Source organism: Populus trichocarpa, chromosome 10 (assembly GCF_000002775.5).
Source record: "Populus trichocarpa isolate Nisqually-1 chromosome 10, P.trichocarpa_v4.1, whole genome shotgun sequence".
Classification (NCBI taxonomy): domain Eukaryota; kingdom Viridiplantae; phylum Streptophyta; class Magnoliopsida; order Malpighiales; family Salicaceae; genus Populus; species Populus trichocarpa.
Genome location: NC_037294.2, coordinates 14740967 through 14768639, shown reverse-complemented (window position 1 = coordinate 14768639; position 27673 = coordinate 14740967). Strand labels below are relative to the sequence as shown.

The following is a 27673-nucleotide window of genomic DNA, read 5'->3' as shown; positions in this document are numbered from 1 at the left end:
CAAATTATTTTCTAGTAGCACTAAAGACTGGAGCCTAATTAGGCTACCAAGGCTGGTCGGAACTTTTCCAATGAGACCAGGGTTTGTACGAAACCCTAGTGTTTCCAAGTTTCCTGCAAGTTTTTCCCAGTTCTTGCTAAGGATAGTAATTAGATGTTTGTGGGGGGGAGAAACAAAGCATTTTAAGAAAGTTAAGAGACTTTAGGAGCGTTTTAAAAAATAATAATAAAATATTATTTTAATATATTTTTAAATAAAAAATATTTTAAAAACTTTGTTTGGGCACTTACCTGAATAGAAACTATTCCATCCCACCAAAAATGTACACAATGACAAATCCAAACACTACCGTGGGCCTCTCTCATTGGTCACCATATAAAACCCCAGCAAAATTACCAAAAAACCGCACAAATCAAAACTGTAGAGATATTATTATTATTATTATTTTTTTTTTATTATTATCCGCTCGAACCCGATTATCATCACAATCAAAAACCTAAAAACCCTAGTCAGTAGTCCCTCTCTCCTCTCTGGAGTTCAAAAAATTCGGGTTTTCTCTCTCTAATAGATAGATACATGCGCGGGTTCACGTAAAGGTGGGAATTGTAAGTGGAAAAAAGAAAAAAAAAGAGACAAATTGAATCGATTAGATTATGGAAGCAGTAGAGAACAGTAACAACACAGCGTCAACGTCGAGATCCAGTTCGACGGCGGACTCTTATGTAGGTAGTTTGATTAGCCTGACATCAAAGAGCGAGATCAGATACGAGGGTATTCTTTACAATATCAACACTGATGAGTCCAGTATTGGATTGAAAAACGGTACCGTTTTCTAATCTTGTCTGGCAAGATTTTTGGGAGTTTATTTTTATTTAATTTTAGTGATCTTTTGTGGGTTCTAAATATTCTGCTGATTTGGTAGCTTGTTTGACTTGGTCTCACTGTTTGAACAGTGGTTCTTTTTATTTTTTGGATGCAAAAAACATATAAAAAAAATTGAGTTGTTAACGATGTTGTGTTAGATTTTATAGTAAGTTGCTAGCGGTAATTCTATCAATTAAACTTATGTATTAGCTTCGATGGATCTTCGTCAGGCCGAGAAAAAAAGAAAGAGAAGCTTGCAATTTGATGGGTGTTTGGGTCAATTTATGTAGGTTTGTGTGAATCATGCACCGAAACACATATTTTTTTTTGTTTTTTTACAATGCCGTGAAATGTTTGCTGTAGGGTAGTTGTGTAAACAAAAGTTACTGCAGGTGGTAATAATGTGTTTTGGTTTTTGTTTCCCTAAGTTTACCAGGGAGATAGTTTTTGGGTGATCATTTTGATGTTGCAACCTGTTTCGTTTATATATATGGTTATTTTGATGTTGCTTTGTTGTGGTGGATGTAAATTGTTCTGTTTTCATGTTGGCAGTGCGGTCGTTTGGAACAGAAGGGCGGAAAAAGGATGGTCCACAAATCCTTCCCAGTGATAAAGTTTATGAATACATATTGTTCCGTGGAAGTGACATCAAGGTATCTAATATTGTAAATACATGTGAGAGTGACTATTAACAAAATTTCAATCAAGCTTGAGAAAGAAACATTACTGTTCTGTGTCTTGGTTGTGTGGCTGTCATTAAAGATCCGTTCTTTTATTCTTGGTGAAATAAAATTACAGCAAAGTTCTTTATGTTTTGATTACCTGTCCGATGATGTTATAGCCAAATAGTTATCGCTGCTTTTTATTGGTGATACCTGCATGTAATGAAAATCTCAAGTTTGTGTTTAATGACTGTTTAGTTTCTAAATTGTAAGTATCGTTGCACCATTGCTCCAATCACTGATGGCACTAGCTGTTTATGCCTTTATGGTCCTATGTGCTCGCTGTTTCTACCTCAAGTAATATGGCTTGATCACGAGGGATGTCTACTATTTGATGGGTTGGAGTGGGATTTACAAGTTGGCATCCCATGTATTATGTTAGGAATTGATAATAGATTGAAAGATGATGCTGAAGTCTGTAGGGACTTAGTTTTTTTTCGAGTTGGTTGCCCAATTCTGCTCCCCTTAGACTGATTCTTCATCGATAATTATTGTTTTGTCAAGATCCTAACCGACTCTAATAGGTACTCTTGGATCTCGGATGAGTAATCCTGTTAAAGAATTTCACTACTGTTTTCAAGTAATACTGTTCCTAGTTTATATCCTGGGAAAGGTCTTAATGTAACTTCCAGTTAAAATGAAAACTGTCACCTTTCATATAAAAAATCACGTGTCCAGTGATCAAAGGTTAAATAAAAGTTTCATTTTTATCTTTGATGAATTGTGAAAGTATTCAAATGGTGAGAAAGCTTTCCATATTATCTGTCCTTGCAATTGTCGGGTTGATATGTGGGTCTCCCTTTCATGAAAAGAACATGATACTCAAAAGGTTTTTTCAGTTATCTCTCATGTAGCAACTCACAACTGGCTGTCTCTGCTATTTGGGGAAATATAAAAGAAAAAAGGGTTTTACATTCTTGTCCTTTATGGTTTTCTGGATCACTTAAAGGCTGACATGTTTCTTTGATTTGATAGAGCTTCCGTATCCCTTTGATGAGCAATATTTGCTGTTTTTAAACCTGGATGTTTACTTTTTATGTTAATTGCAGGACTTACAGGTTAAGTCTTCACCACCAGTTCAGTCTGCACCACATATAAACAATGACCCAGCAATCATACAGGTAAACGGAAGTGAGATTTTAAGTTGTGATGCATCAATCCTATCTCTCTCTCTTGAAAAGCTTTGTCTCTTTTGCAGTCTCATTATCCTCGTCCTTTCGCCACCTCCACCGGTTTTCCTTCAGCTGTTAGTGGGTCTTTAACTGATCTTGGATCCCATAATGGACCAGGGGGACAACCTGCTATGAATTTCCAAGGCGGGATGCCTTTATATCAACCTGGAGGGAGCTTAGGAACTTGGGGAGCTTCACCTCCTCCTCCAAATGCAAATGGTAGTGGCCTTGCTATGCCAATGTATTGGCAAGGTTTCTATGCCCCCCCAAATGGGCTTCCACATTTACACCAACAATCTTTGCTTCGACCACCACCTGGACTGGCAATGCCTTCTTCCATGCAGCAACCGATGCAATACCCCAATTTCAATACTTCTTTACTCACTGGAATCTCAAATTTACCTGGTCCGAACTTGCCAGTCTCAACCTTGCCATCTTCAAACTTACCGATTTCAACCTTGCAAGCTTCTTTGCCAGATGTTCTACCTCCTCTACTTCCTGGCATCGCTAGTTCCCTTAATTTCACATCCCATTCTGCAGTGCCATCAACTTTGCCTTCAACTGTACCCCTAATGCCCTCTGCCTCTCTGCCTTCTGAAACATTACCCAGTTTGATGCCTGATAAGATTCCTAGTTCTGCACTTCCTACAACCAATTTAGGCGCTAGTTTGCCAGTGCTATCTCCTTTGACAACTTCCAGCCCAGATTTAAACACCATCGCACCACCAATCTCCAACAAGCTTAGTTCAATTCCTGGCCCAACAATGCCTTATCAAAGCACTGCACAATCTGCACCCTCTGGTGTTTTGGCATCCAATTCTCTTCGCACAGAAATACCAACACCAATTCCTTCTTTGGTAACCCCTGGCCAGCTATTGCAGTCAGGATCACCAATTGTTCCTTCTACTCAGCCTGTGCAAACAGCCCATAAAGATGTGGAGGTTGTTAAAGTATCACCAGCACCAGAACCATCTGTACCAGCCACCACAGAAGCTCAGCCGCCAATACTCCCATTGCCTTTTCCTACACGTGCTAGCCATAAGGTGTGCTTCCCATACATGCATTCATACAGAAATACAATTACTGTAGATATTAATATATATTTGTGCATGCATGCCAATTAACTTTATATGCTCCACAGTTGATACATGTGTAACCAACTCCACTCTGAAGTTTCTAGTTATGCTTCTTGTTTTGGAGGTGATGTCAATGCTTTTATCTATGAATATTTGAACGAGATCAACTTATCATATGGAAGGATTTGCTGCAACAGTTCAAAGTGCTATAACCTTTCATCCTTACTAGAACAAGTTGTTTATGAACCCCATAGTTTTGGGGAAGTCAAGTTAATGAGCACCGCAGAAAAATTTTCATACCCTTCCATTAGCTATAAAGAATCCTCTAAAGCACCTCATCTTGTTGAATTCCTTCATCATCTTCACAGTTTGCAAATGGTTTTCAGTAGGCTAGTTGTATGGCCTGTTACATTAGAATTTTATTAATTACAGGTTTCTTTGGTGACCTAACTATATGCTTGATCATTACATATTGTGTTGGCTCTTTTTGGGAATGCTTTGTTTCCTTTGGATGCAATAGCTTAACTGCTTGAATTAGGGGGTTCTAACACATCTCTACTCTGTTTTCTTTCCTAGCCAAATGGGGCTACTTTTAATGCCCGCCATGGTTACCATGGACGCGGAAGAGGAAGAGGATATGGGGTAATTCTTGATTTATATTTCCTTTCATTCCTGAAGAGCAATATACCGTTCTAGATTTTTGTGGTCATGACATAAGGTCTTTTATTGTTCGGCTGATTGACTCTTTTTGCGAGGACAATGTCTTCATAGTGAATTTTTAGTTGATGTCATCAATGTACCAAGCGTTTGACTTCATGGAATTTGAACATCTCTTGTGCAGAGTTCACGACCACTGACAAAATTCACTGAGGATTTTGATTTTATGGCAATGAATGAGAAGTTCAAGAAGGATGAAGTTTGGGGCCACCTTGGCAAGAATAACAAATCTCATTCAAAGGATAGAGAAGATGGAGATGTCAGTGGTGAAGATGATTTTCAAGATGAAGATGAGGATGAACTAGCTAAGGTTGAGGCTAAGGTAATACTGCATTCTCATGTGTTGCACTTTTGCTGAATATATCTTTTGTTTAAGAAAGTTATTACTCCACCCACACTTTATTATACTTTGTTCCTGCAGCCTGTGTATAACAAGGATGACTTTTTTGATACCATCTCATGTAATGCGCGTGATCTTGAATCACAAAATGGAAGGACAAGATTCTCGGAGCAAATGAAATTAGACACAGAGGTGAATTGATCTTGGTTCCTGACCCTTATAAGAATTTGCGGAGTCTTATTCAAAATTTTGTTTGTTTGATTATGCAGACATTTGGTGACTTTTCAAGGTATCGGGGAGGACGAGGTGGTCGTGGTCCTCCACGTGGTGGTCGTTTTCATGGATCTTATTATGGAAGGGGGAATGGGTATGGCTATGTTGGGAGGGGCAGGGGCAGGGGCCGGGGCTGGGCCGGGCCTGATCGTGCTTCTTAGTTAGCATTTGGTATTTTGAAATGTTATAGCCAGGTCCTTGTGCTCATGAAGCAACAAAACTAATTTAGGGCTATGCTCTAGGGATTGTGGTTTTCCTTATTGTTTAGAGAATAAGAAGGTAGGATATGCTCGATGTCTGTTGGTGTTCCCATTGCCTAACAGTCCTTTAGTGAAGCTAATTAAACAGCAGTTTATATTAACTTTGAAGGTCACTTAGTTTAACTTTTGGGGATGCCTTGTGCTTGTTTAATTTGCGTTTGCATTATTAATTGCTCTCTAATGGTCTTGATTATTGATAAGCCTTTTTTTTTTCTTTTCAATTTTCCAAAATGAAAGCTCACTTGTTTATAATTCGGGTTTAAGCCTATAGATCAGTCAGTTTTGTGAGCAATAGTGATGAACAGAACAATGAACAAAAGAGGTTTAAGCCTATAGCAGCGGTAAGCTATATTTTACTTTCGTTTATAAAGGTGATTTCTTTCTTAAGCTGGTGACATCTGAAGATTAAGAAGGACCACATTGAGGAGTGCTGAGTTTACTTCATAGTTCATGCTGGAGCCAGGGCGGACAACATTTAGCTTGCCTGGGCAATTCACTTGCTGCTAAGCCAGGGCAAGTCTGACCTAAACGACACTTTCATCTAGTGGTGTCGTCTTTCCATGCCTTAAAAGTTGCAAGGCATGGATCGGCAGTCAACCTGTACACGTGTGGTTGAGTCATTCAACCTTTGTACATGTTTTACCAACCGTCTAAATAGCATCTGTGCTTGATAGAGATTTATCTAAACTGGTCACATGCATCTTGTTCTCTTTTTTCTTTCCTTTTTTTTTTTTAATAAAAAATGTTAGACGTTAATTAAGTGTGTTTTTGACTTTGTGATTGTATTTGTGGCTGTGTTTTAAAAAAAAAGGTTAAAATAAATATTTTTGGTTGTGGTTTTTTAAAAAAGTAGGTTTTAAAAAATATATTTTATTAAATTTATTGTTATATTGATTTTTGCATACAAAATAAATAAAAGCATCTCTCCAGTTTATTTTAATTTTCACACAATTATGGTTTAAAATGTAATTATGTGTGAATTTCATTATAAAAAATAAAAGTTATCTGATTAACTAAACTAATTTTTTACATGGTTAGAGAAAAAAAAAACTTTTACAATACTACTAGCTCGTTGAACATCATGCATGCGTGTTTCCATCCATGCTGTCTATATTTTAATTAAATTTTAGTTAAAATAATTAAAAAATATTACTACATTCATGCTCTTTTAAAATTATTTTAGCTAACTAAAAAAATAATATTGTTGTTGTCGTTGTAAATCAACATCAACAATACTCCCTAAAATTAACAACGGTCAATGCAAGAGAGAAATGACAGCCTTCAAATTAACATCAGTGCTTGTACTTGGATTGTCAGCACAAACTGCAATAATTTTTTGTCTTTACTCCGTGTTAAAATGATGAGGTGATTTAATTGCTTGCTGAAGAAAAGAATTATCAATGGTACAAAACCTGAAACTTTCAAGTATCAGTGATTCAATTTGCTTCACAATTCCAGGAGATTACCTGGCCAATCAATCATAGGCACAAGTCCAATGGCCTTGGCTTGCAGAAAACAACCAGGAAGGACAAGCTCCTACTCAGATCAAAAACACAGTTGGACCATAATTTGGGAAATTCAAAGCAATTAGGTTCAGAAGAAAAAACATTGAGCGGAACCAAGGATTTAAGATTAATAAATATCAAACAGAAATCGAGTCACCAACATGAATACTAAAACATCCAAGCGAGCAAAGGACATTGAGCTCTAACAATCAAGAAACCTTGTGTATGTCCATCTGGACCCTAGGATCCTTAAATCCAGAACAACCTGCAATTGCTAAAATGAGATCTTTCAAAAAAAAAATTGGACTTTAAAGTACTTGTCTAAGGCTCTAAAATAGATGTACACTTACCACAAACGAACTTAGCTTAGCGGGTTAAGCACATAAGTAGAACAAGAGAAACATGTAGTAGTGAACTCAGGATCGGATTTTTGTTTCTGTAGCACCAAGAACATGGAATTAGACATGGGGAACATGTTATGTAGGAGCCTCAAATTGCTGAGTTTAGAAATATTTTTTTTTAACAGGTCGACATCCCTCGTGATTAGATAGTCCTCCCTGAAACGTCATCATAAAAACTTCGTCAAGAGAGGAGAACTATGACACAATCTACAGTTACAAATTTGTTTTTCATCGTATATGTTTCGGACTTCCATGATGGAATCATTTGGGAACAGTCTAAAAATCAGCATTTATTCACCAAGCAAGCTCTAAGTAACAATACAATTTGCTGGGTCTCAAAGGAAATGCGAAAAACTAGTGCTCGTTAATGTTTCTCAAAAAGAGACGCCCATGGATGTCTAGCTGAGGAGTTGTGGGATCCTCATTTAGACCTCTGAAGAAAAAGTCCATATTTATCAGAAATCAAGGTTACCTGCACAAAAAGAGGAAAGAGCATAAAGATAAACGCCTTCATCATCTTATGAACAAGAAAAGATAAACTTCCAAACAAGAAATCAAACTCTTGAATTGTCTTTACCCAGAAAAAAATATAACCCATTTGACTTCTAGAGAACCCCATTACCGTGGGCTTTTCATTTGCCTGCCATCTTGTCCAATATTTGCCGAGCAATTGCGACTGCGCTATCACCACGGATCCAGATGAACTGTACGATCGCCATCGTTGAACTGTTGATGTTGATTGGTAGGAAACTTGAAGCCAAGAACAAAAGAGAAAACCCAGATGCAATGTACATTTTTTTCCCCGCGATCTTCTCCTCTCTCGCGCTTTCTCTAAAAGTCAATTGAGGAGTGCTACAGTACTCGCTATATATAGCGAGTACTGTTTATTTTGCTAGTATAACTAGCCAAATAGAGAGCAACAATGTTCAGCTTTTTTCCACTCTCACTAGCTATTAGAGCTAAGGATTGGGTTTTGCTAGCAAGGGTGTGGATGCTCCAGTGAGTTATTATCCAGAGTTTTTGGCTGTTGGAAGAAGCTGCCAAGGACATAAGCCAGATAAATGCAAAGCCGGCCCAAAGCAGATCCTATCCTAGGGTGTGTACAAAGAAACACACTCGGCCGTTTTGACTTCCGTTCCTCTTTTGTCTGTTACAAAATTGTAGTGCGATGCAATAACATTTTCTTGGCAAATGAACAAGAATTTAAGGTATAGTTTATAACTATTTTGCTGTTTTATTGAAGGATTGGCGTGTGGAGAATCATCAGCAGCCAACGTTTTATTTTCAATTACAATAACCAAAGGAAAAAGAAAAAAGAAGGAATTACATGGATGTAATCTGACGTTCCCTCTCTTCCAGTTATTCCATAAAACAGAATAAATGCTAATTACTATGCATGGAGCGATTTTGCAGTAGTATTTTAGCACACCACACGATTATTATAGCTAGCAGCTATGCTGAAGCTACTTGCAAGTAGCAACAAGGACTTTTCTAGGTGGCAAAGATGGCCTCCTTCCATGAAGCAAAGCCATGTTATCAAGGAAAAGGACATCACCTTTTTCCCACTTGAATTGGATGCTCTCTTCTTCAATGATTTGCCCACACCTTTTCACAAAATTTTCTGGTATCTCTGTTCCATCTGCTAACATAGCCGAGCTGGACTCCTTACCATGCATGCCAACGACTGTGTTGAACCACATTCTCCTCCCTTTTCTTCCATCAAACACTTTCGTTAATGATCGAGGACCCAGTATTGTCTTCACTCCTCCATTAGGCAGCCACTCCATGTCCATCCCTATAGCCTTAGCCCTGTCACACATTTTTTATGATCGTGTTCCGAGTCTATTACAGAAAACGGTATCATTTGGAAATTTGTTAAGAAAATAACTAAGATAATGTAGATGTGCATACCTTCTCTCAGCCTCTGCCTTGTCTGATGTTCCGAAAGCATCCTCCCAACCTCTACCTCTCATCGATGATGTATCGTCTTTGCTAAGAGCTGTGAAAGTGTACTTCAGTCCTTTTGCCTCAACTTCTTCCACTGCTTCAGGGAACTCTTCTAGCATCCTTTCTGTAACTCTAAAGCTTGGAACAAAGGGTGTCTGTCCACCTTCTGGTGGGGGTATTTCACAGAAAAGCACCACTTTCTTCGGAGATTCTTTTATCTGTCAAAGTTAGACATGGTAAATGTAGAAAACACAGCACAAGATTCCAATGATACAATTCATATAGATGGTCATGGAAAATTTCTCCTTGGATTTTTATTGTGTTTAGTGTTTACAAAACCAAAAGACATTGAGGGAGTCGGGAGATAAGATTGAGTTTGGCTAGGATGGATCAAAGTGGAGTAACTGTTAATCTTATACAAAACCTTTCCTAAACTGTGGCAATATTTAACTTACCAAAACCATTTCGTGGTGGTAGTATATGAATTCCGACAGGGGTCCCTCATTGGCAGTCCATATGCGTTTGTACACTTGTGTCCGTGGCGCAGGCCCTATGTAACGAATGTCATCCCAGCCAAAGGCCTCAATAATATCATTGAAGTCCTCAGCATTCTTCACATCAAAACCTCGAAGCAGAACAGCACTGTTTTTTATGAGCATTTGCTCAAACCAGTCCTTGTTCTGCTTTAGAGCTGAGATTAACGACTCTGTGTCACTCTTGTTGGGTTCTGGGGGTTGCAGCACTAGTGGCATGGTTTCACCATCCACCACTTTCTGGCCCTCACATTTTCCTACCTTGAAGTCCTTGTAAGAGATTTCCATTTTTTTCTCTCTTCTCCTGTTCTTTGTTAATTTGCTTCCTCTTAATTAATCTTCACTTCAAAATGGGGCGCTTATATATAGCATCATGCTGGAGTTGTATTAATCGTAATGTTGTACAGGGAATCACGATTTGTTGGCAGTTTCCGAAAAGAAATGGAGATTCTTTCATGTCGTTTTGCGAGTGAAAGCTATCTTATTATTGGAGAAAAACCTATGGCTTTAGTCCTACATGAGTTGTTCAATTCCTGAGATTCATTTGGTCTTCTAACGCGTATGATTGTTTCTTGGAGTTTCCGTTTTGTTTTGGAATACAGACAATCAATGTTGTAAATACCTCGAAGACAACAATGTTCTAGCATTCAGGAATCTACAGATTGGTTAGATATACATGGGAGCAGACAACAACGTAATTATAACGATGAAAACAATGAAGATCCCCATCTGAATGGAAATACCGTCCTTCCATTCCATGTAAAAAACAAGTGATATGCTTCTTGTATTTTACTTAGAAGAACAAGGTTTAAGTGCTAAAATGTGGCCACTTGGAATCTGGGGTCCATTAACCATTAATCTTCACATATGGTTTGTGAGCATACTAAAATTCCTGTCTCGCCAGATCTGATTGGCCATTCTTTTTCTTTCCTTCACATCCCTTCTGGTAAGGAGGGTCAAAATTGAAAAAGAGGAGCACAAAGTGTAAAGAAGAGCGGCATTTTAAAAAATATGGCAAAAGATTCTACGTCTAAAAAAACACTAACTTTGATTTTTCTCCCATCACTATGGTTAAAATCTCCGGAATAACAAGCAACGTATCACCTTTTTCTTAGAAAAAATTAGGGTAGATCTAATTAAAAAAAAAAAGAGTACACACAGATATGTTTAGTATTATAATAGGTGTTATGGTTGTGATTTGAAAAAAGTTGTTTGATAAAAAAGTACTTTTAGTTGAGATTGATTTGGAAAAATATATGTTTGGTTAAAACTGTGGTTGAAATACAAAAAATAGTTTAATGTGTTTGGTTAAAAGAATACCTTTTAAATTGAGGTTTTATATATATATATATATTTTGATGGTTTTTAATTTAAATATGGTAAATTTAACTAATACTATTACATCATGAAATAAATAATATTGATATCAAATATTTTTTGTTGTTCTATTAAACTATGTGCAATTTCATCACGTACGCAATCTATCCAACAAAGACTATATTTTCCATGGTTTCTTAAGCGCGCAACAACATCAGGTAAAATATCATCAAGAATAAAATTGAGATTACGATCAAATTCTGCAAATGCTACGTTATCAAACGATCTTCTTCTAATTTTTTTTGAATAAAACACAATTAAAAATAAAAATAAAAATTGAATTTTTTTTAACTGGATCGGACCCGGCAAGAACAAAATTGGGATTGCGATCAAATTCTGTAAATGCTACATTATCAAGCGATCTCCTTCTAATTTTTCAAATAAAACACAATTAAAAAAATAAAAATTTTTTTTTTTTACTGGGTCAGATCCGGTTCAATACATTTAGCTTTAGACCAGACCCGATCCGACCGGAAACACTCCACTGTTCACGTGAACAGTGGAGAGCCACACACCACTATTCACATGAACTTTGGAGTTGCACTCTCAACTGTTCACTTATGTGAACAATGAAAAGTGCAGCGCTTCACTTTAAAAAAACGCAGCAAGAAGCATGAAAACATTGCTTGCGCAAAACTGCAGGTGAGACATTAGATTTTCGTGGGTCCCATGGCCAAAACACAGCTGCTGAAGATAACCAAACATTATGTTATTGAGTTTGACAAAAAACACAGAAGCTAACGCAGAGCCAAACACTCTCTAAGAATGTTTTTCAAATTGAGGTTATAAAATAATTAAAAAAAATATTTATTAATATTGATGGTTTTTAATTTAAATATTGTAGATTTAATTACTGCTATTACATCATGAAATAAATAATACTCATATAAAATATTTTTTATTGTTCCATTAAACTATCTACAATTCCATCACGTACGAAATCCATCCGACAAGGACTACAGTTTCCTTGGTTTCTTAAGTGTGCAACAACACCAGGTAAAATATCATCAAGAACAAAATTGGAATTGCGATCAAATTCTTCAAATGTTACGTCATCAAACGATCTCCTTTTAATTTATGTAGTGTCATTGAATAATGTTAAACACTAGTTTTTTTTGAATAAAACACAATTAAAAATAAAAATAACAATTGATTTTTTTTAACTGGGTCTCACCCAGTTCAATACATTTATTTTTGAACCGGACCTGATCCAGTTGGAACATTGAAGAGTATCTTTACTGTTGACGTGAACAGTGAAGAGTGAATTTTCACTCTTCACTGTGGAGGCAGAAAGGAGAACACGGGCACAAAATAATTGTAAATAACTTTTTACAAACTGAGGTTCGACTTCAGTTTTCGAGTGAGATCCACATAAAAAAAAAAAAATATGGTTAGTATTAACCAAGTACTTGAAATCAATGTTCGCTTTCAATCGCTACCGTAGCTGCAGTGCCTAACTGTCACTTACTCTTATACTCTTATAGGCCACGCATAGGCTTGATTTTCTGATGTAATAGTTGTCATTAGGTCATAGAAGAATACTAATTCAGCATCAAATTCTGGGGTTATATCCCTAAGGATCAAATTGCACCAAATCTTGTTCGTACATGAAGCAAACGGTATCAAGAACCAGGTTGGTTGACAAACGAATTTTGGCATCAACAACACTTTCATACCCATTAGAAACTCTATCGAAAGCTATCAGAATAGTATAATGAACAAGGCCTGAATAAGTTTTTGGGTTTAGTAGCAGTCAACAAACAACAGAACAAAACTTTGATTAAAAAATGCAAGTTTTAATCTTGTAATGAGTAGAGGCAAAATAAAATAAAATTAATTGAAGTTATAAGACAAGGAAGAAGAGGCTAGTTCTAGTATTGTTTGTCCTGCTCTAAAAGCATACCAGGTTTGCATTGCACCGTCGAGTTTTCCTGAAAGGTAAAACAACAATTAGTTGAAAAAATAGAGATCAACTGTTCTTCTTCATGATCTACATGCGTCGATTAATGCCGGCTGTCCTTGTATGCAATTTCTGTCTCGAGCATTTGGCACAATTTGAATGGATATAGCAGGTGGCATCTCCATCGTCTTCGTCACTAGGATCCTTGATTTAACCCGCCAGGCAATGCTCCCGTCACAGAAACTATGTCCCCACCTCAAAGCCTGGCCCTTTCTTTTTCCTGGTTAATTAAACCCATGTCTTGTCATAAGCTGAAAGGGTAGCTTAGCTTCATTAGCAAATAGCTTTTAACATCCACTTCCGGTTGTAAATTTGATTACCTTAGTTAATTATAAGAGGGGAGAGCATCCATCGGTTTTAGCCCCAAATATACAATTAAACCGCGCCTTGCAACGTTGTAATTTTTAGTAACGGATATTTATATTTTTTAGAGTTTTTTTTTTAGAAATATATTAGAATAATATTTTTTATTTTAAAAAATTTATTTTTAATATCATCATATTAAAATAATCTAAAAATAAAAACTATTTTTTTAAAAAAAATAAAACACTACCTTCGAGACCAACGACACAGACATGATGTTAATTGCATACGTGGGTTCTGTCTGGATTTTTAATAGCACACCAAGACATTATCCAGATAATTATTTTAGAGCTATCATTCTGACTGGGACAGTTCAACTTGAATATATTAATTATTTTAGGTCATCTGTTGAAATAAAAAATTAAAATTGAAGCAGATATCTTTTTAAGAAAAAATTAATAAATCAACCTTTCTAGTCCCAGATTCGTCTATCTTTTTTGTTTTTATTTTTCATTATTTTTTTACAGTTAAATCGATACCCTCACTCTTATTTTTTAAATTATTAATTTTTACTTTTTTAAAATAGTAATTGATGTTGTTTTTTTTTTAATTTTAAAAAGATTGTGATGATTTATCTTTAAATTTTATCCTCTTATATTTTATATAGATAAGTTGCTTTTGTATGATGCTTTTATAAGAAAAAAAATCATTTATTCTGAGTAATCAAAATTAACCTTTAAGATAATACAAATAAAAAAATATAAAATAAAAATGACAATCAAAGTAAAATATTGCATTCGTGTTCATCTTTTGCTTTTACTTAGAATATCATCCTTTTGTTTTAGTATTTAATTAGTGTTAATAATTCTTATTTATTTATCGGTATATATATTATTTAGTTTATTTTATCAAGTATAAATACCATCTTTATCCTTTTTAATAAAAAAAACTATGATATAAAAAAATTAACATTGATGTATTTTTTTCTTACATTAAGAATTAACCTAAATTCTAATATGCATTATATTGTGCAAGTCATGCCAATAGTATGAACAAGTAATTTTATGGTGTTAATGAGTAACCAATATCTTCTTATTAGTTATTTCATTAGACATATTTGAAATAGTAGCAACCCAAGCCTGCGTGTTAAGACTACTACTACTTATACTATATTATATGTGTATTTCTTGAATATCTATATCATGAAATTATTTTATATAATTTAAGTATGATAAGTTATGTAAATTTTATTTTTAGTATTATTAAAAAAAAGTTTTTAAAATCAATTTTAATACAAATTGATTAATATATAATATATTTAACTAGCAAAATTGGGAGTTAAGATTTTTTTATATCTCAATATTTTAATATCTTTAAAGAGTTTTATATAAGTTAGATATCATTAATTATGTATGTGTTATTTTAAAACGCAAGATTTTATAATATAAATATATTTGAATTTACTAAAAATATATAAAAAAAACACGGCAGCGTAATCGGCTAATGTTTTACTAATAAATTAAAACATAAACAAGGCCGCGAGTCATAACAACTACATTTAAATTACAATCATTGATGTTAAGCAAGATCCTATATCAAGCAATGTTAAGCAAGATCCTACATTTAATATCCGATAATTGCCTTTGAATTTGACCTTTATATATATATATATGTGTGTGTGTGTGTGTGTGTGTGTGTGTGTGTGTGTGTGAAATTATCATCAGGACAGTTGCCAGGTTTCTGTTCAGCAAAATTAAGCAAGATCCTATATCAAGCAAAAACAGAATTGAAAACATCCCCTCATTTCTAATCTATTCATCATACGGTAAATTCTTGTGCTTGCAAGCTGCAACAAGTTTCGATTTTCCATAATGTCTAAGAATTTTGTATCCAACAGCCAGCCACTGAGATAAACTCTAATACACTTATATCTAAATGTTTATATGTATATCAACAAGTTTTGATTTTCCATAATACTTTTAAGAATTCTTTTCAGTCCTTTTAGAAGGGAAAAGACTGGAAAAAGAAGAAGCCATGTGAGACAAATATCATGAAACTCCTACACTTACTGACATTGGTGTTTCGTCCAAGCCTATGGACTTGGATGGGTGCGAGAAATCCTTTGAATTTAGTGGCAACGAACTTGCTCTTGAGTTAAAGTTTAATGAATGATTGGCTTGAAACTTGTGCAGGATTTGAGTGGCAGCAGCAGCAGGCGCTTCCACAAAGCCACTACATGGATCATAACGAATCCCAGGAGATATTGCTGTGCATCTTGTTTAAGTTATCTACAAGTTCCGAGACCATGGGCTACAGATGGGCCGATTTAACTGTTCGTAAAAATAACTTCGGAAATCTATGATTTCTTCTGCTCTAGGTAATAGGACAGCCGAATATAAGTCGACAACCTAGGCCACTTTCAAATGCAGCACCAACAGCAGCCATTTTCCCATGCTTCTGAGTCCATCGTGTTGGTAATTCCGGCTCCTCTATGCGCGGACCGGTGGTGTTCTGATAGTTATTCATAGAAAGCTAAGCACACTAACATAATATTTAACATGGTTCGGCAAATCGCCTACATCCACGGGAGAGGTTCATATTATTAGAGATAGAGAAAGGATACAATAAATACATGGAGGATGAGGATTACATCCACTCTACTCAACTCTCAGCTCTCTCACACTTCTGTTGCAGCTGCTGCAATGGCAGCAAGGCTGCTGCCATTGCAGCTCTTCTCCCTCCTCTCTATTCTCTTCACACACTCACGTTCTCTCACATTTGCTCTCACAAAATCATGCCTCTTTTATAGGCAAATATGGTGAGCTCCTCTAACATATTTGTCAACATGGAAGGGACAATAAGCTTAGTGGTGGGGCATTGCCATAAAATGGCAATATCCTAACAATCACCCCCTTTGTCATTTGCGTGGAAAATTGTCCTCTTGCTTCTTTAGCACAAGATTGTATTCTGCAGCTCTTCCAAGCTTACCATTCTAAGAGCGTCTTCAACACAACATTCCCCTTCGAGTGTATCAACCATGCTCGGTTCGGAATGATTTTTCAAGCCTTACACCAAGGCTTACAACACCCCCTCAAATGAATATTCCCAAGTGCGACAATCATTGAGTATTTCAATGTGATCACGAGCTCACCACTCTTCCAAGAGTCTACTCATCCAGGAGTTGCGCCTACCCTCTGTTCCACCCTAGGAACCACGCCTTACTTCTCTGTGAGTTTCCCACTCTTAGTCTCAAGAGTCTAGGTAGCTCTCCACCTTTAACCATTGGGGCAGCCCATTAAAGGTTGATCCATATTTGTCTTCATGCTCTGAGTATTACAATGCCATTACCGAGCTCACCACTTTGACAAGAGTCAACTTGTTCCCGAAACCTGCGCATGCCCTTTGCTCCTTCATAGCAGCCGCGTCTTAATGCTCCACAAGTCACCCACTTATTGTCCAAGGTAAATGTCTTCTAGCTCATTGATATTTAACATGGGGGCAATATCCATGAAAGTCAATCCTGCATTTGTCTCTATACTCATCATAGCCACTTCATTGGCTATCCATACACCTGTCCATTTATATCTAGCCATCACATTGGCTTTGGGGCGTTCTAATATGGGGCTCATATCATGGCCCTCATAGCTTTTCTAAGGTGTCTTCGCCCTTCATATACGGTCGCATCCTCCTTCAGCTGGGATGCATCAAAGTGGCTCTAAAATTCTCTACCACCATGTGGACTATGTGAGAGATTACTGCCACTGATTACATAGAAAATAAAAGTTGCGGTATACTCCTCGCAATCCTCCACCTTAATTTCTATGTTTGGAGCTTCTGTGCCTTTCTGCTTGACAGCTCCACCTACACCAACTCTCTTTGGTGTCTTCGCCTTTCAACATAGACGGTCGCCTTTTATAACAAGTGTTTGCACCCCCCTCAATTAGGTGCCTCTGCAACAGCTCTCTTTCCATCCTTGTATGCATTGGAAAGGTCTTCGCCTGTTGTCTTCATTATGAGCACAAGAGACTTCATGGTGTACAACCTTCACACATAGTCTCTGCTCTGAGCTTCATCTGGGAACACTTCTTCTCCTTGCACATGTTGTCTCATAACAGTACCTCATTGGATCCTACGGGTACTCCTGCACAATCTCTGTGTGCCCTCGTGCAATTTCTATTCTCCAGATTTCTCCCTATTCCTTGCTTATGTTTGACAGCAGCTCATCCTGTCACAACATCCATCCAAGTCAAAATAGGGTGCCAATCTTTATCCCCTTGCTGTATTTCTCTTCCATTATCAGGGTCTTCATCAATTCTCCCCTCGAGAAATTACAGTCACCGAATCCAACTGCTTTGGAGAAATCACCTCTCCATCAGATCCTTGAACATACGGAACCCAACTATTCCCTTATGCCGTCATATTGCTAGTCTTCAACCGTTTCATTACAAACTGCTATATATACGAAAATAGTACCGTATAGATAATCCTTCCACTAAGCAAGTTCCCAGGAAAGATTGGAGGGGTCACACTGGTCCCGCTTAAAATTCAATCTCCTAGACATAACTTCTTAGGCCATATTTATCCATCGTACTGTCTTTCCGTATATACAACCATTTGCTAGCTTTGTTGCGGCTTTCCTTTACAAGTGATCTGGAATATCTTGGTTCTATACTTGATTTCTCAACATCTGGCGAGACTACCAGTGCTTAGATTCGTCAAGATTGGTCTTCAGTAATTTCCACTCTCCTCCTCAAATCGTCCACATGATCGGGTGTCCGGAGTGTCCCAATTTTTCCTTCCCTCAAGGCAATTATCATTACCCCACTTATCAATTCAGCACACATAATTGGGCAAACATGTGTAATTTCTTCTTCTTCATCTTCATCGACCACCATGATGACCTTCAGATGCCTCCAAATCGGGCAATCTCTTTTGTTAATTCACCACCACCATTTTTGGTCTCAAATCTCAATGATCGGACCATACCATTGCATCCGGAACGATCAAATTAGCTGGAAACAAGTCTGAAATCGTCCAAATCGCATTTTAGACGGCTAAGATTTGATCAAAACAATTCTGGCCTAATTAGTGGCCTAGATTCAATCTCAGATCCGGTTGCAGTAGGATCAGCTACACTGGATCCTATCCCTCGCTCGTGCTCGGCTCCAACTCAGCTCGGCTCAGCTCAACTCAGCTCGGCTCGCGGTTGATGACGTGGCAGGTGGGGACCCCACTGTGCTGACGTGTCAGCTGACATGACATGCCTACTGTGCATGCTGACGTCATCATTTGACATGTATGCTGACATCAACAATTATGTCATGCTGACGTCATCAATATCTAGGTCAGTCACATGGGTCGGGTCAACTGGTATTCAGATCGGGTCAGCCCATCCGGGCGAAGAAGACGCGTGGGCAAACGCCTTGCCAGAGCGTGATGGAGCGTGCGGCCATGTACGACGTCTGATTTTGATGTTGTTTTCACCAGTGGCTTCATCTCTTCGTCCTCTACACAGTGGTATGGTCAAAACACAATTTTGACAACTTTCATTTTTGAGCAAAAATCAAACACCACTTTAAACCAAATGCTCTGATACCAATTGTTGGGAATTCTGGCTTCCCTATGCGCGGACCGGTGGTGTTCTGATAGTTGCTCATAGGAAGCTAAGCACACTGACACAATATTTAACGTGGTTCGGCAAATCGCCTACATCCACGAGAGAGGTCCATATTATTAGAGATAGAGAACGGATACAATAAATACATGGAGGAGGAGGATTACATCCACTCTACTCAACTCTCAGCTCTCTCAGACTTCTGTTGCAGCTCTTCTCCTTTCTCTCTATTCTCTTCACACACTCATGTTCTCTCACATTTGTTCTCACAAAATCATGCCTCTTTTATAGGCAAATATGGTGAGCTCTCCTCCAGCACATTTGTCAACATGGAAGGGACAATAAAGCCATAAAACATGCCACTAATTTTGGCACTAATGTTGCTTCCACCAAGCTTAGTGGTGGGGTATTGCCACAAAATGGCAATATCCTAACACATCGTGCAATCACAGTTGCTTTGGTAACCTAATAGGAGTATAGGACTGAAAAACAAATTTAAATCAGGGCCAGGGTCGCACCAACAAACTACCTCCAGCATATTGCTGAGAATTCTGAGAAAGATACCCGTAAAGAATGAAACTCGGATATGAGAAGAGAGTTTGTTGGCTACTTTTTGTCTATATATATGCCAAAAGTAATAAAACAGCAGATACTCATAATTATTTAGAAACCAGTGGTGATGAAATGACGAGAACCGCTATTCAGAAAACAAAGATAATGGACGCCAGCAAGTCTAGAAAACCAGAATGCTTTCAGACTGCCGGCAACCAGTCTTTAAAAGTACTTGGTCATTTAGCCATCACAAGCTAATTTAACCTGTAATTGATACTTTAAAAAATATTACCAATTGATATGAATTATAAAGTGCTCTCATGACTATATTGTTGGGGATTCCAGACCGATGATGTACTGATAATTGCCCATTGGAGGCTAAACACACTGACACAATATTTAACGTGGTTCGGCAAATCGCCTACATCCATGGGAAAAGCCAATATTATTAGAGATAAATAGAGAAAAGGTTTACAACATACATAGAGGAGGAGGATCACTTCACTCAAACTCTACTCTTATTTATCTCACACACTGCTGCACATGGCAGCCCCTCTTTCTCTCTTCTTCTGTCTTTGCTTTGCTCTCATTTTGCTCTCAAATAATACCTCTATTTATAGGCATCAATGGTAAGACAAAGTGGCCATAAATTATAACACTAATGGTGGCAGCACATGGGTTGCACCATTTTATCAATGGTTGGTGCAACTACCATTGTAGCCTTTTGACAATGGCAACCCTCTCCTAGAGTAGGGTAGGCTGCAAATGCTCTATGATTGTTGCACATTAATGGCAACAATCCTAACAATCACCCCCTTTGCCATTCATGTGGGCAATTTTCCTCTTGCTTCTTTAGCACAAGCTTTTATCCTGCAGCTCTTCCAAGCTTATCATTCCGAGAGCATCTTTGGCCAAGTTTACAGGTACTCGCCAAACCTTTCAATCACCAGAGTCACCAAAGCACACCTTTCCTCACACCAAATGATCACTTTAACCAGATGGTCTCCCACATCACATCTGAAGAGTGTTAACGCTTGTCTCTGGAACACAACATTCCCCTTCGAGCGTATTAACCATAATCGATCCGGAATGATTTTTCAAGCCTCACACTAAGGCTTACAACACCCCCTCAAACGGAAATATCTATTTCCAAGTGCGACAGTCATTATCTGAGTATCTCAATATGATCACAAGCTCACCACTCTTTCAAGAGTCTACTCATCCAGAAGTTGCGTCTGCCCTCTGTTCCACCTTGGGAACAACGTCTTACTTCTCCGTGAGTCTCCCGCTCTTAGTCTCAAGAGTCTAGGTAGCTCCCCACCTTTAACCATGGGGGCAGCCCATTAAAGGTTGATCCATATTTGTCTTCATACTCTGAGTATTACAATGCCATTACCGAGCTCACCACCTTGACAAGAGTCAACTTGTTCCGGGAACCTGCTCATGCCCTCTGCTCCTACATAGCAGTCGCATCTTAATGCTCCATAAGTCACCCACTTATTGTCCAAGGCAAATGTCTTCTATCTCATTGACCTTTAGCATGAAGACAATATCCATGAAAGTCAATCCAACATTTATCTTCATACTCATCATAGCCACTACATTGGCTATCCATACACCTGTCCACTCATATCCAGCCATCACATTGACTTTTGGGCGTTCTGATCTGGGGCTCATATCATGGCCCTCACCGCTTCTCCTGAGGTGTCTCCGCTCATCGTCATGCGACGGTCTGATCTTGGGCTCATATCCTGGTCCTCACACCTTCTCTCTAAGGTGTCTTCGCCCGTTGTCATGGGACGGTCTGAACCTGGGCTAATATCGTGGCCCTCACACCTTCTGTTTGAGGTGTCTCCGCTTGTCATCATGCGGCGGTGTCATCCTTCTTCATTGGGGATGACTCTAGTGGCTCCAAGATTCTCTACCACCATGTGGACTTGGGAGAGATTACTGCCACTGATCACGTAGAATGAGAGAGTTGCGGTACACTCCTCGCAATCCTCCAACTCGATTTCTATGTTTGGAGCTTCTATGCATTTCTGCTTGACAGCTCCATCCACACCAACTCTCTTTTGGTGTCTTCCCCTTTCATCATAGGCGATCGCACCCCCTCAATTAGGTGCTTTTGCAACAGCTCATCTTTCCATCCTTGTATGCATTGGAAAGGTCTTCGCCTGTTGTCTTTATCAAGAGTATAGAAGACTTCCTGTTGTACAACTTTTCACACAGTCTCTGCTCTGAGCTTCATCTGGAAACTCTTATTCTCCTTGCACCTGTCGTCTCATTACAGTACCTCATTGGATCCTACGGGTACTCCTGCACAATCTCCATATGCCCTCATGCAATTTTTGTTCTCCAGATTCTCCCTATTCCTTGCTTATATTCGACAGTAGCTCATCCTTTCACAACACCTATCCAAGTCAAAATAGGGTGCCAATCTTTATCCCCTTGCTGTATTTCTCTTCCATTATCAGGGTCTTCATCAATTCTCCCCTCGAGAAATCACAGTCATCGAATCTACCTACTTTGGAGAAATCACCACTCCATCAGATCTTTGATCATACGGAACCCAACTGTTCCTTTGTGTCGTCATCCTGCTAGTCTTCAACAGTTTCATTACAAACTGTTACATATATGAAAATAGTACCGTATGGATAATCCTTCAACTAAGCAAGTTCCGAGGAAAGATTGGAGGGGTCACAACGGTCCCGCTTAAAACCCAATCTCCTAGCCATAACTTATTAGGCCATATCTATCCATCATATTGTCTTTCCGTATATACAACCATTTGCTAGCTTTGTTGCGGCTATCCTTTACAAGTGATCTGGGGTATCCTGGTTTTATACCTGATTTCTCAACATCTGGCGAGACTACTAGTGCTTAGATTCATCAAGATTGGTCTTCATCAATTTCCACTTTACACCACTAATTGTCCACATGATCGGGTGTCCAGAGTGTCCCAATTTTACCTTCCCTCAAGGCAATTAAAATTCCCCCACATGGCAGTTCAACACATGTAATTGGGCAAACTTGTGTGTCTTCTTCTTCTTCATCTCCATCGACCACCATGATGACCTTCAGATGCCTCCTCATCGGGCAATCTCTCTCAATAATTCACCACCATCACTTTTAGTCCAAATCTCAATTATTGGATCATACCATTGCATCCGAAATGATCAAATTAGCTGGAAATAAGTCTGAAATCATTCAAGTCGCATTTCAGACGACTAAGATTTTATCAAAACAATTCTGGCCTGATGAATAGCCCAGATTCAATCTCAGATCCGGTTACACGTAGAATCCGCTACACTAGATCCTATTCCTTGGCTCGTGGCTCTGCTCCAACTCGGCTCGACTCCACTAGGCTTTGCTCGTGGCTGATGAGGTGGCATGTGGGTCCCACTGTGCTGACATGTCAGCTGACTAGGCGCTGACATGACATGCCAACTTTGTATGCTGATGTCATGATGACATCATCCTTATCCGGGCCAGTCATTTGGATCGGGTCATCTGGTATTCGGGTCGGGTCAGCCCATCCAGCCGAAGAAGACGCGTGGGGCACGTCTGTGCGCGTGGACAACCACCTCGTCGGCGCGTGACGGCGCGTGCGGCCATGTCTGACGTTCGATTTTGACGCTGTTTTCACCAGTGTGCTCTTCTCTTCCTCCTCTACACGGTGGTATGGTCAAAACATAATTTTGACAACTTTCATTTTTGAGCAAAAATCAAACACCGCTTTAAACCAAATGCTCTGATACCAATTGTTGGGGATTCCGGACCGGTGATATACTGATAATTGCCCATCAGAGGCTAAACACACTGACACAATATTTAACGTGGTTCGGCAAATCACCTACATCCACGGGAGAAGCCAATATTATTAGAGATAGATAGAGAAACGGTTACAACACACATAGAGGAGGAAGATCACTTCACTCAAACTCTACTCCTATTTATCTCACACACTGCTGCACATGGCAGCAGGGCTGCTGCCCTTGGCAGCCCCTCTTTCTCTCTTCTTCTCTCTTTGCTTTGCTCTCATTTTGCTCTCAAATAATGCCTCTATTTATAGGCATCAATGGTAAGACAAACTGGCCATAAATTATGGCACTAATGGTGGCAGCACATGGGTTGCACCATTTTATCAATGGTTGGTGCAACTACCATTGTAGCCTTTTGACAATGGCACCCTCTCCTAGAGTAGGGTAGGCTGCAAATGCTCTATGATTGCTGCACATTAATGGTAACAATCCTAACATATAAAACACAGCTGACTGGGTTAATTTCATGTCTAGAAAATTAGGAATCTACTGCCAAAACTTATAAGAGTGAGTGCTTCGTCTCAGTAAAGCAATGCATACATAAGCTACCATAATCTCTACTGCCACATGAATGCTGATAAAAAAAATAAAGTGACTATTCAGCACCGCTCACAATAGCAACCGTTCTGGGGTCATCGGTATACTTTGAAAGCATGTAATTAAGGACGCGTTTGTTAACATGGTGCACGTTGCCAAACGCATCCTAAGACAGCACTCTTGAACTTGTCGATGGTTTTCAATAGCGTTTGTCTTTGCAGTAGCTACTATATTTTTTTTCAAACTCAATAATATAGTGTTTGGTTATAAGTAGAAACTGTGGTTTGGCTCATAGGACCCACTAAAAATGAGGTTTAACCTCAGTTTCTGGTGAAGTAATTTTTTCATGCTTCTCATCCAGCATTCAAGTATTTTTACCTGCTGTGTTTTTATTTAGTGGAGAGTTTCACTCTCCACTTTCACTTGAACAGTGGAATTTCACTCTCCACTGCTCACTTAAGTGAACAATGGAGAGTGAATTGAATAGTGGAGTTCAACTCCACTGTTCGCGTGAACAGTGGAGTCACTCTCCACTGTTCTGGTCGGACCGAGTTTGGTCCAAACCTAAATGCATTGAACTGGATCTGACCCAGTTAAAAATAAATACAATTTTTATTTTTATTTTTAATTGTGTTTTATTTGAAAAATTAAAATGAGATCGCTGATGACGTAGCAATTGCAGAATTTCATCGCAAACCCAATTTTGTTCTTGATGATATTTTACCTGATGTTGTTGCGCGCTTAAGAAACCAAGAAAACTGTAGTTCTTATCGGATGAATTTCGTACGTGATGAAATTCTGTAGATCGTTTAATGGAACAATAAAAAATATTTGATATCAATATTATTTATTTCATGATGTAATAGCAGTAGTTAAATCTATAATATTAATTATTTTATAACCTCAATTTGAAAAGAATTTTTTTAACCAAATACATTAAACTACTTTTTGTTCAACCTTAATTTCAACTATAATTTTAACCAAGCATATATAAATACCAAAACAACCTCAACCAAAAATACTTTTTGGTAAAACAATTTTTTTCAAATTATAATCACAAAAACTACCATAATACCAAACACATTAACCTCAAGGGATGCAGTTAAACGTGTTTCTTCACAGAGCTTTACAAAATCGTCTTCATCCTAAACAGGTCATAAATTGCAGCAGTGTTTCGACCAATATTGTATATTGTTAATACGTTAATCAAAACCAAACCATTTGACCATGGAAATCTTTGCAAGAAGACCTTACGAAAATATAGGAACTTGACCTTGAACTTTCCATCAATGTGAATGGAACTCATGCATACATGGCTCAGAGAGAAAAACTCGAGCCATCACTGTTTCTTTCTTTCCTTCTTTTCTTTTCTTTTTTTGTTTGTTGACGATTATTCAGCTTCTATTATTCTTCAGAATTAACATTTTATGGACTTTTATACAAGGTTTCCATAGTTGAAAATATGGATTGTGGAAAAATCATACCACATTAATGGAGGAAATTGATGCTGGTCTTTCCTTTAGGCCATTCGTCAGAAATTACTGATCTTTGAACGTTTGACAAACCTCATACTAGTCCTGCAACCATGTAGAGCTTCTCGTGATTAGATAGCCCTCCCTTAAACGTCATCATAAAACTTTGTCAAGAGTGGAAACTATGACACAATTTACAGTTACAAATTTGTTTTTCATCGTATATGTTTCGGACTTCCATGATGGAATCATTTGGGAACAGTCTAAAAATCAGCATTTATTCACCAAACAAGCTCCAAGTAACAATACAATTTGCTGGGTCTCAAAGGAAATGCGAAAAACAAGTGCTCGTTAATGTTTCTCAAAAAGGGATGCCCATGGATGTGTAGCTGAGAAGTTGCCAACGACATAAGCCAGAGAAATGCGAAGCCGGCCCAAAGCAGATCCTATCCTAGGGTGTGTACAAAGAAACACACTCGGCCGTTTTGACTTCCGTTCCTCTTTTGTCTGTTACAAAATTGTACTGCGATGCATGCAATACCATTTTCTTGGCAAATGAACAAGAATTTAAGGTATAGTTTATAACTCTTTTGCTGTTTTATTGAAGGATTGGCGTGTGGAGAATCATCAGCAGCCAACGTTTTATTTTCAATTACAATAACCAAAGGAAAAAGAAAAATGAAGGAATTACATGGACGTAATCTTACGTTCCTTCTCTTCCAGTTATTCCATAAAGCAGAATAAATGCTAATTACTATGCATGGGGCGATTTTGCAGTAGTATTTTAGCGCACCACACAATTACTATAGCTAGCAGCTAAGCTGAAGCTACTTGCAAATAGCAACAAGGACTTTTCTAGGTGGCAAAGATGGCCTCCTTCCATGAAGCAAAGCCATGTTATCAAGGAAAAGGACATCACCTTTTTCCCACTTAAATTGGATGCTCTCTTCTTCAATGATTTGCCCACACCTTTTCACAAAATTTTCTGGTATCTCTGTTCCATCTGCTAACATAGCCGAGCTGGACTCCTTACCATGCATGCCAACGACTGTGTTGAACCACATTCTCCTCCCTTTTCTTCCATCAAACACTTTCGTTAATGATGGAGGACCCATTATTGTCTTCACTCCTCCATTAGGCAGCCACTCCATGTCCATCCCTATAGCCTTAGCCCTGTCACACATTTTTTATGATCGTGTTCCGAGTCTATTACACAAAACGGTATCATTTGGAAATTTGTTAAGAAAATAACTAAGATAATGTAGATGTGCATACCTTCTCTCAGCCTCTGCCTTGTCTGATGTTCCGAAAGCATGCTCCCAACCTCTACCTCTCATCGATGATGTATCGTCTTTGCTAGGAGCTGTGAAAGTGTACTTCAGTCCTTTTGCCTCAACTTCTTCCACTGCTTCAGGGAACTCTTCTAGCATCCTTTCTGTAACTCTAAAGCTTGGAACAAAGGGTGTCTGTCCACCTTCTGGTGGGGGTATTTCACAGAAAAACATCACTTTCTTCGGAGATTCTTTTATCTGTCAAAGTTAGACATGGTAAATGTAGAAAACACAGCACAAAATTCCAATGATACAATTCATATAGATAGTCATGGAAAATTTCTCCTTGGATTTATTGTGTTTAGTGTTTACAAAACCAAAAGACATTGAGGGAGTCAGGAGATTAGATTGAGTTTGGCTAGGATGGATCAAAGTTGAGTAACTGTTAATCTTATACAAAACCTTTCCTAAACTGTGGCAATATTTAACTTACATGAACCATTTCATGGTGGTAGAATATGGATTCCGACAGGGGTCCCTCATTGGCAGTCCATATGCGTTTGTACACGTGTGTCCGTGGCGCAGGCCCTATGTAACGCATGTCATCCCAGCCAAAGGCCTCAATAATATCATTGAAGTCCTCAGCATTCTTCACATCAAAACCTCGAAGCAGAACAGCACTGTTTTTTATGAGCATTTGCTCAAACCAGTGCTTGTTCTGCTTTAGAACTGAGATTAATGACTCTGTGTCACTCTTGTTGGGTTCTGGGGGTTGCAGCACTAGTGGCATGGTTTCACCATCCACCACTTTCTGGCCCTCACATTTTCCTACCTTGAAGTCCTTGTTAGAGATTTCCATTTTTTTTTCTCTCTTCTCCTGTTCTTTGTTAATTTGCTTCCTCTTAATTAATCTTCACTTCAAAATGGGGCGCTTATATATAGCATCATGCTGGAGT

The 27673-nt window shown here is 38.3% G+C and overlaps 2 protein-coding genes across 6 annotated transcripts; one reads left to right on the top strand and one right to left on the bottom strand.

The window, feature by feature from the left end:
* Nucleotides 1-454: 454 nt before the first annotated feature.
* LOC7489377 (protein decapping 5) lies at nucleotides 455-5617 on the top strand. 2 transcript variants are annotated; one of them, XM_002315930.4, is made up of 8 exons: nucleotides 457-822; nucleotides 1417-1517; nucleotides 2636-2707; nucleotides 2785-3801; nucleotides 4411-4476; nucleotides 4676-4873; nucleotides 4973-5083; nucleotides 5161-5617. In XM_002315930.4, exons 1-8 carry the CDS (start codon nucleotides 654-656, stop codon nucleotides 5323-5325), a joined length of 1899 nt encoding a protein of 632 aa, XP_002315966.1. In that variant the 5' UTR covers nucleotides 457-653; the 3' UTR covers nucleotides 5326-5617. The 2 variants fall into 2 exon arrangements, with proteins under 2 accessions (XP_024466643.1, XP_002315966.1); XM_024610875.2 differs by lacking the exon at nucleotides 4411-4476 and having other exon boundaries at nucleotides 455-822.
* A 2937-nt stretch (nucleotides 5618-8554) lies between these two features.
* On the bottom strand, nucleotides 8555-27637 carry LOC18102582 (clavaminate synthase-like protein At3g21360). 4 transcript variants are annotated; one of them, XM_052456721.1, is made up of 4 exons: nucleotides 27381-27637; nucleotides 9733-9902; nucleotides 9242-9495; nucleotides 8555-9139 (listed from the first exon to the last, which is right to left on the bottom strand). In XM_052456721.1, exons 1-4 carry the CDS (start codon nucleotides 27574-27576, stop codon nucleotides 8794-8796), a joined length of 966 nt encoding a protein of 321 aa, XP_052312681.1. In that variant the 5' UTR covers nucleotides 27577-27637; the 3' UTR covers nucleotides 8555-8793. The 4 variants fall into 4 exon arrangements, with proteins under 4 accessions (XP_052312681.1, XP_052312680.1, XP_052312682.1 ...); XM_052456720.1 differs by lacking the exon at nucleotides 9733-9902 and adding an exon at nucleotides 26921-26975 and having other exon boundaries at nucleotides 9242-9440; nucleotides 27211-27636; XM_052456722.1 differs by lacking the exon at nucleotides 9733-9902 and having other exon boundaries at nucleotides 27211-27636.
* Between the last annotated feature and the right edge of the window lie 36 nt (nucleotides 27638-27673).